Consider the following 8,965-nt stretch of genomic DNA (forward strand, 5'->3'; position numbering starts at 1 on the left):
GGGACAGAAGATAAATACTCTCAAGTCCTCTATCTCTTTCTCTAGCAAAACTCCTACAGACATCCGTTCCAGAGTTAAGGCACAATTAGGTATAGAGAGGGAGGGGGGAGTAGGGAAGTACTTGGGCTTACCAGAGCACTTTGGACGGAGGAAGAAAGACCTTTTTGACTCCATAGTAGATAGAATGAAACAGAAGTCTCTCAACTGGTCCACCCAATTTCTCTCCACGGCAGGGAAAGCCACCATGATCATGTCGGTCCTCTCACTGATCCCATCCTTCGCGATGACCTGCTTTGAGCTACCGGCTAGCCTTTGCAAGAAGATACAATCTGTATTAACGCGCTTCTGGTGGGACTCTTCGGACGGTGCTCGCAAAATCTGTTGGGTCTCTTGGGACAAGATGACCCTGCCAAAAAACATGGGAGGGTTAGGTTTCCGTGATGTGCAAGTCTTTAACCAAGCCCTCTTAGCTAAAGTTGGATGGAGAATCATTACTAACCCAGATAGCCTCCTCGCTAAGGTACTCTTGGGGAAGTACTGCCACAAGTCCTCCTTTCTGAAGACAAAGGCAACATCAGCAATCTCTCATGGCTGGAGAGGGGTCCTTTTGGGCCGCGACCTCCTGATAAAGCACCTGGGGAAAGCAGTGGGGAATGGGGAAGCAACATCCCTGTGGAATGACTCCTGGATAAAACCAGAAATAAAATTAAAACCAATAGGTCCAGTGTTATTAAAAGACAGTGATCTAATGGTTTCAGATATCCTTACCAGAGAATCGAAAGAGTGGAATGTGGCACGCATCAATAATCTGCTCCCGGAACTAGCCTCCCACATACTGGCATTACGTCCAAGTATCCTGGGAGCCAACGATTCCTACATCTGGCCCCTGCATAAATCGGGAAGCTACACTGTCAAGTCAGGATACTACTCAACAGTGTTAACAAAACATGAAGCCTTACTACCAACCTGCGCAAATGGGAACTCTGAGGACTCCCGGGATTGGAAAAAGCTCATCTGGTCGAACCAGCTCTCCCCCAAACTTAAATTCTTCCTCTAGAAAATCGCCTCAAATGCACTTCCATCAGGAGAGAATCTCCAAAAAAGAGGCCTTCTGGTAAATACGACCTGCTCTAGATGTGGAGCGCCGGAGAGTGTTGACCACATCCTGTTTCACTGCCAATTTGCAACAGAGGTCTGGGCTTTTAGCCCCTGGAGCCACCGTCTGGACACCACCCAAAACTCCAGTTTTATTGCCAATCTCAGAGACTCGTGGAAATGGAACCCTCTCCCACCGTATGGCTTCACTGGAAACGCTTTTCCATGGTTCTGTTGGTCAATCTGGGTAGCAAGAAATAAGCTCCTCTTCGAGAATAGAACACAATCACCAGAAGACACAGCTCGTCTTGCGCTAGTGGGAGTGAAAGAATGGGAATCAGCCCAACCCCGCAAAATAGCAGCGCCATCTCAAGGACCGCTAAATCGTCAGATCGAGATCACCAATCCTAGGGAATCCTTTTGCTTCACCGACGCGTCGTGGGCATCGCACAAGATCAGCTGGCCTTGCCTGGATTTTCACGGATCAATCAGTGCAGGAACTAAACCGAGGATCAAAAGCTCAGACACACGTCTCCTCACCATGCATGGGGGAGGCTCTCGCAATCAGAGAAGGTTTGCTTCAAGCAGCGTCTCACAACATCACTCATATATGTATCCGTACAGACTCTCAAGTGCTCGCAACAGCGATCAACTCTCGCCGGAAGACGACAGAGCTTTACGGAGTTCTCGCCGACATCGACGACCTATCCTTTTCGTCTCTTTCTCCCTTTTCTTCTTGTCGTTTTGTTTACATTCCTAGAATCACAAATGGGCCAGCGGATGGGCTTGCTAAGGCATGTCTTTCAACCCATCTTGCTATGGGCCTGCACTCCACCTAAACCCTTTATCTAAATGAAAGTCTTATGTTGTTCAAAAAAAAAAAAAAAAAAAACTACTTTCACTCATCTATGCTGAAAACTATTCATTTTTATTATATCTTAATTTACATTACTTAAAACTGTTTATAATTATATGATTTTAATTTTTCATTTGTCAAAATATTTTTTTAAAAATTTAAAAATTATTTTTAAGATCAACTACACCAGATCAACTACACCAGACGACTTACTTGATTCATTTAATAGAAGTCGTCTATAAGACTTCTGGCATCTTTGATGACTCAGACGACTTACTGGGGTTATATTCGTAAAAATGACTTCTGTTTTTTTATTTGGTCGCAAGGGGCTGGCTGTAATTTCACAAGTATTTTAGGTTAGTTTTGCATTTGATTCAAGTTTGGGTATAGGTTTGTGGTTAAAATCAAGTTGTGAGTCATATTTGGCAAATTTCCCTTATTACTTACTATGAAAACAACAAATAATACAAAAGATTACAAATTAAAATATATTTATTAATTTAATAAAATTATTTTAAAATAAAAATATAATTCAATATATATACTTTTGTATTGTCGTATATATATATATGAAAATACATAATCCATGCGGTTCAAAAAAAGACAACACATAATTAATAATTAAAGTTTAAAAAAAAAAGTTATTTTTATTTTGAAAATGTTCTATAATTCAATTATTATAGAAAATATATTAATAGTTATATTTTAAAGTTCTATTTAATTATACACATATTAAACAGTGCACAATTGATAGTTAGTTTATTATTTAAACATACTAAATAAAATTTAAATATATTTTTATATGTTTCGCATGCTGTATAAAATTTATGTAATTTAATTAGTATAAAATAAACCTGTATTTTCATAATACAAAATTAAATTCTAGTGTAATAAATAGATAATACTTATTACTAACAAATTTCATAAACTTTGCTATACTTTATGATACAAAATATTGATTTAAAGCATTATGGAAATAATTTAACTAACAAAACTCCAATAACTTGATTTTAGAAAATAATTAGTTTTTGTGAGTTTTTATTATTATTATTTTTTTTTGTCCACAGCATTACAGACTCATATTTGTTTAATAAAATTGTTGAAGTGATTTTATATATGAAAATAACTAACTTGTTAACAGCAAAAAAAAAAGAAAAAAAAAGTACCCGCAAAATATGGATTTTGGTTTGTGTGTGTAAAATGGTAAAAGGGTTAAAAATCTGGTTTCCCTACAGAGAGTAAGGGCCATTCTGAATCAAAATCGAAGGTTGCCGGGTTTGTTCTAAATCGAAATCAAAGGCCATATGTTTTTATGAAGACGAAAACGAAATCGAAGGCTAGGGGTTTGTTCTGAACCGAAATCGAAGGCCTCTCACATCGGATCTTCTGAAAACGAAAACGAAATCGAAGGTGATCTGTCGATCTTCTGGGTTATCTTCTCTTAGATGTTGTAGATGAGTCCTTGCTTAGATCAGTAGATGTCCGCTTTTGAGTTTTGACAATGTAATGGTGTTATCAATGAACTCTGGACTTGATTTTGTATTGGGTCAGCTGTGAATTTTATGATTTTGGATTTGATTTTGAACAGATTACCAGTGGAACTGAGTCTAAGAGCTGGGTATTAGTTCTTCAAGGTTAGTCCTTTTCCACCTCTCTTATAATAGCTTACACTTTGGTGTGTAACCTGTAAACTGCTTTAGCTCTCTGTGCATTTCTTTTACAATGCTGAATCTCTTGAGGTGAAGAAACTTCTTTTACTCCCACTTTCACTTAGCTAAGACATATACTTTTTGTTTGGGATCATCCATGTAATGATTGTGTTTAGTCCCTTTCTTGTTTTGCTTTAAAGAACCCATTTGAATGTTAGTTCACATGTTTGCTTAATAATATACTCGTTACGTTGAGGGTTTCTTGCGTGTGTTATGGAATTTTTAAGCTGATTACTTATGACTTTTTTTGTACCTGGTGTATTGTGTAGTCTCAGACTGGTCTCTTATTATGTTGTTGCAGACGCATGTTGTTCACTTGGTGTGTTTTAACAGCTTGCGTGTGTTCTCTTTATCTAAGCAGATTGTAAACTGCTTTAGTTGTTTGTGAACTTTGGTGTTTATGGTCTCAAGGCTTTACAAAATTTGAATCTCGTTAGTTGTGTATGAATGTTGTGGTTTTCTTGATAGCTTTGTTTCAAAACAGAGTATCTTTTGGTTGTCTTGAAAGGTCGACTTAGTTTGGTTGTCTTGAAAGGTCGACTTAGTTGGATCTCTGAAACTTTTCTTTCTGTGTGTCTGAAACGTCTATTATGTTTGGCTCTTTGTGCCTTTGTCTTTGTCAGTTTTATTTCAGCTTGTTTATGTTCTCTCGGAACTTGTACTTCTTTATGTTCACTTAGGTGTGTTCTGCAATTTGTGATTGTGTCTTAGCTCTTGTGTTTGAGCTTACTTTGAATACTTTTGATTGATTCTGCCTCAAACCCATACATCACAAATCGTATAGCATTCACGGACTGGTGTCTTCTTTGACTGTTTTAGGCTTTTAGCTCATGAATCAAGCATCTTGTTGTTGGCTGTGATAAGCTGATTCTGTTGTTGGCTTGTTGCAGAGCAACGAGTGTTGGAAGATAGTCAAGAGACTTGGAGAGCAACAAGTGTTGGCGACTTGGAGAGTTTGAGTCTCCGGCGGCACCGGATGATCTGCGCCAATAGTCTCCGGCGAGGTTAATCACTCATTTCCAAATCTGTATGTCAAAAACCCAGCTAGATCAGTCATGGATCGGTACGCAAAATGGAAACAGAGAGAGCTTCTTGTTATACTCTTCTACGCCGTCGCTTTCTACGCCTATGCTCTACGGATATCCCTTCGTCTCTCTCACGGTAAACCTCCATTTTCCCACAGCGATCAATTTTAGGGTCCCATTCATGTGATTTGGTGATGCAATTTTAGATCATTACTTGAAGCTCCGCGGTTTAGCTCCTGGCTGGCTCATCCCTAGTCGACGCAATGTAATCATCTTATTCCTTGTTTTCCGTTTTTTTTGTGAATCTATAAGCTTCATTTCCTGTTTTGATTGTAGGATGTATCCGATGCTCAATGGAGGAACTTCCGCGGAAACTTGCCAATTCTCAGTTTCGTTTTCGCTGTTTTCACCGTGATTGCAAATGGATCTAGGTCTCTTTTCAAATTGAAAGCCAAAGGAATGACCATCTTGTGGCTTTTCTTGTCACTTGTATACTTGACTTACTTACATGGAGCTTGGTAATACTGATTCCATCTCTTTCTTTTGCCTCCAAGCATCACATTCTATATTAATCTAAGCTAAGTTGCTTCTGTATTTTCCTTTCAGCGTCATTTTCATTCTCTCCATCGCAACAGCTAATTTCCTCCTTGTTAAGGTATGTTCCTAGCCTTGAAATCTTATGCTTGGGCATGTCAATAGTTTTAACTGTCTATTAACATAAGTGCAGGTTTTTGCGCGGAAAAAGTTCTTTCCTTTCATGCTTTGGGCTTTCAACTTATTCTTCCTCTTGTGCAATCGTATTTATGAAGGCTATTCCTTCTCCATTTTCGGGTGAGTCTTGTACAGTAACGTTGGTTTCTTGTTCATTCTGGTTGCGCTAATTGCAAACACTTTGTTTTTTTTTTCTCTTTATCCAAGGCCACAGTTTGAGTACCTGGACAACTTTAGGGGCACGTTCAGATGGCATATATGCTTTAACTTTGGTATTTGTTTTATCCTAGAAAATATCTCTAGCTTGTTATGTTGAAAAAACACAGTTTCACTCCTATATAATTTTGATGCAGTCGTTCTGCGCATGATAAGTTTTGGATATGATTATCACTGGGGTCAACTGGATTCTCATTTTGATCTGGAGGTGAGTTCCCTTTCATGACTCGGCTCTTTTGTAAGAGAGAATGGAGAATGTTAGATAGGAAGACATAGTCGTCTCTCATTAGTTTTGGTCTCCAAGCCTATAGACAAGAGCCGGTGTATTCTCATTTGCTAATTGTTTTCTCTTGTTCTATCTGTTAATTTGCGCGTCTATAGTATTTCCCTGAGCAACTGTCTACAGCGTATAGTGTAGCTATCTCTTATTTCTCAATTTTATTACTGCAGAAACACGTAACGCGCTGCTCGTTATGTAAGTTGGGGAAGACTTGCTACGTAGTTCGACAGGTTGGCTACATGGCACCAGCCTTTCAGTTCTATCATTTATGTTCTTTTGCTATTGCACTACTAATCTCTTACGTGGTAAAATTTGATAGGAGAAAGATATAGCAAGTGACAGCAGCTGCAGTTTTTCTTTATACCTTTGTTATTTGGTCTATGCCCCCTTGTACCTTGCGGGGCCAATCATAAGCTTCAATGCCTTTGCCTCTCAGGTATGTGGCTTTGTTATGCCTTCACTGTATTTTTTTTCATAAGTATTGTCTTCATGAGCTCTCACTACAAGTCGGTGTTTTGTACAGCTAGATGTGCCACAGAATACTCATTCAGTGAAAGATGTTGCACGATATGGATTGCGTTGGTTATTCAGCTTTTTGCTGATGGAACTTATGACGCAATTCTTCTATTACAATGCCTTTGTGATCAGGTGAAACCCTTTCAGAATTAGCGTCAAAATTAGACATATTTTTTTTTTTATATCTTAGCTTTACAAGCTGATAATATCTTTGCATCTTATGACAGTGGTCTGTGGAGAGAATTATCTCCTGTGGAAATATTTATCATCGGATACGGAGTAAGAGATTATTGATAATATGTTTTTGTTTAGCAAAGCAAAACTACTTTTTACTAGACAATTTAATATCGTCTCAAGAGGCGATAACTTTGTTTTGTGGAGAAAAACAATGTTCAATACAATACTGATCTGTATAGCTCTTTGTGCTTCTATAGGTGCTAAACTTCATGTGGCTCAAGTTCCTTCTTTTATGGAGATATTTCCGCTTCTGGTCTTTGGTATGCTCCTCTAAATTTCAAAGGCACACCCAGTCTAGATATCATTTTATTATTCTAAGATCGTTGTTGGTAACAATAGTTCTGTAGTCGTAGGTTAGTTAAAAATCACGTATACGTTCTGCTCAATGAATTTTCAATAGCCAAATTGTCCACTATAAGCTAGAAATTCCGGGCATCACAGAATACAAAATTATCATATATCAAAAGGAACTCAAAGAACATAAAAGAGGATTGAAAAGGTTCTGATATGTGACAACTGTAAACCATTTTCTTTTAGGTGAATGGCATTGAAACTGTTGAGAACATGCCGAATTGCATTAATAATTGCTATAGCCTGGAAACATTCTGGAAAACCTGGCATGCATCGTTTAATAGGTGGCTTATCAGGTGAGAATAGTTAACCCTTTCAACTCAGAGCATCGCTACATCATTTTCTTTTAATGTCATCTTGTGAAGAGTACGTTAACAACTTCCATTTAGGTATATGTATATTCCTCTGGGTGGATCACGAAGAAAGTTTCTGAATGTGTGGGTTGTATTCACATTTGTTGCCGTGTGGCATGATTTAGAATGGTAATTATCTGTGGCCTTCGTATGGTTCCTTTGGGTTGAATGAACTATTCTATTTAACTTCTCATGTGGTTGATTGTTTCGTTTGCAACCAGGAAGCTTCTTTCATGGGCATGGTTAACATGTTTATTCTTCATGCCAGAAATGTTGCTGAAATCAGCATCCAATGCAATTAAGGTCAGTTAAACAACGAGTGTTTTATTCACTCTCTTGGGAGCCTATCATTATGTGTCCAAAGGCGAATAAAAACCTCCTTAATTCCTTTGAAGTTTAGAGTTCCTTTCCATGGAAAGTGTAGTTAAACTCGATAAGCGCTGTTGCAGGTTCAGAGTGCTTTTGGAGAGTTTCTCCTTCGTGAACTCAAGGCGTTGTCTGGCGCTGTGACAATCACATGCCTCATGGTAAATATCATTTTCTGAATACTCTTAGTCCATTTGGTTGTAGTTTGGCTCTATATTGATGCTGACAAATAAGATTTGAGTTTCTCAATTTTGCAGATGGCAAATCTTGCTGGCTATGTCATCGGACCATCAGGTCTAAGCTTGTTTGTCTCCAGCTTTCTTAGTAAAGAAGGTATGAATGAAGGCCAGCGGTTTTCATTCCTTGTTTACGTTCTTTGCGTTAATGTATATCCACTTGATATCGTAGGATTACCTGTTCTAGGCGGGGTGTTCTTTAGCTTTTACGTGGGTACAAAGGTAACTAATGCATATAAATGATTGTTTCTTCGTTTCATAGAGCTTGATATTATAGTTTGAAAGTTGCCAAGCGCCAACGTTACTTTTGTTTCTTTTTGCAGCTGATGTTTCACATCAAGGACTTGAGAAGTGGGGTACATCGCCCGAGGTAGCCAAAGCAAGGAGTTGTAGTTTCATTGTTGATTGTTAGGTATAATTTGTGTCAAGTTTTGGTTGGAGTAAGTTGCACAAAATAAAATTTGGTTGGAGTAAGAAACTGTGTTTTTCCTTGCTGAAAGATGCAAAACAAAATCAACTTTTGCATAGGGCTTTTTTCTTTCTTTTGCTGTCACGTCTAACTCCACATTCATCAATCACAAACAATCATCAAGACTTGCCATATTGGGTGTACGTAGGTGGAGTTCTGTGCAGCTGAAATTTTGTCTCCAAGGCACCCACATGATCTCAAAACGACAATTGAAAGACACCAAGTCTCTTTGAAACATTTTCTTAGGCGCCATAACAAGTAGTTTCGAGAAACCTTTGAATTCGAAGGAGAGGTGGCGTAAATTAGGCATTGGCATTTTTAACATACCTGAAATCCGAACCAATTCCAAATCGAAAATTCAAAATCACCGAAAATTCATGATCGGACGCTATCTATTATTAAAAAAAATATTCAATCGGGTCAAAGAGCTAGATATTTTCAGGTTTAGGATCCGAATATTCAAAATTAGTTAAATCTATTAATTTTTACATATGTTATGATAAATTTTTTTTTTGGCAATTTTCTCAAATAGTATTTTTACAAGT

At 38.0% G+C, this 8,965-nt stretch overlaps 1 protein-coding gene across 7 annotated transcripts; it reads left to right on the plus strand.

Annotated features, from left to right (window-relative positions):
• The first annotated feature begins 3,223 nt into the window (after positions 1-3,223).
• On the plus strand, positions 3,224-8,476 carry LOC125574850 (membrane-bound O-acyltransferase gup1-like). 7 transcript variants are annotated; one of them, XM_048767455.1, is made up of 21 exons: positions 3,224-3,361; positions 3,540-3,585; positions 4,551-4,821; positions 4,906-4,950; positions 5,022-5,203; positions 5,292-5,340; positions 5,413-5,516; positions 5,604-5,668; positions 5,750-5,820; positions 6,063-6,122; positions 6,212-6,328; positions 6,416-6,540; positions 6,636-6,687; positions 6,843-6,905; positions 7,183-7,292; positions 7,386-7,478; positions 7,571-7,652; positions 7,799-7,876; positions 7,973-8,048; positions 8,124-8,173; positions 8,275-8,476. In XM_048767455.1, the coding sequence occupies exons 3-21, from the start codon at positions 4,690-4,692 to the stop codon at positions 8,323-8,325; spliced, it is 1,605 nt and encodes a 534-aa protein (XP_048623412.1). In that variant the 5' UTR covers positions 3,224-3,361; positions 3,540-3,585; positions 4,551-4,689; the 3' UTR covers positions 8,326-8,476. The 7 variants fall into 7 exon arrangements, with proteins under 7 accessions (XP_048623412.1, XP_048623411.1, XP_048623415.1 ...); XM_048767454.1 differs by lacking the exons at positions 3,224-3,361; positions 3,540-3,585 and adding an exon at positions 4,197-4,340; XM_048767458.1 differs by lacking the exons at positions 3,224-3,361; positions 3,540-3,585 and adding an exon at positions 4,198-4,340 and having other exon boundaries at positions 4,892-4,950.
• The last annotated feature ends 489 nt before the right edge of the window (positions 8,477-8,965 follow it).

This window comes from Brassica napus, chromosome C9, assembly GCF_020379485.1.
Source record: "Brassica napus cultivar Da-Ae chromosome C9, Da-Ae, whole genome shotgun sequence".
Lineage (NCBI taxonomy): Eukaryota > Viridiplantae > Streptophyta > Magnoliopsida > Brassicales > Brassicaceae > Brassica > Brassica napus.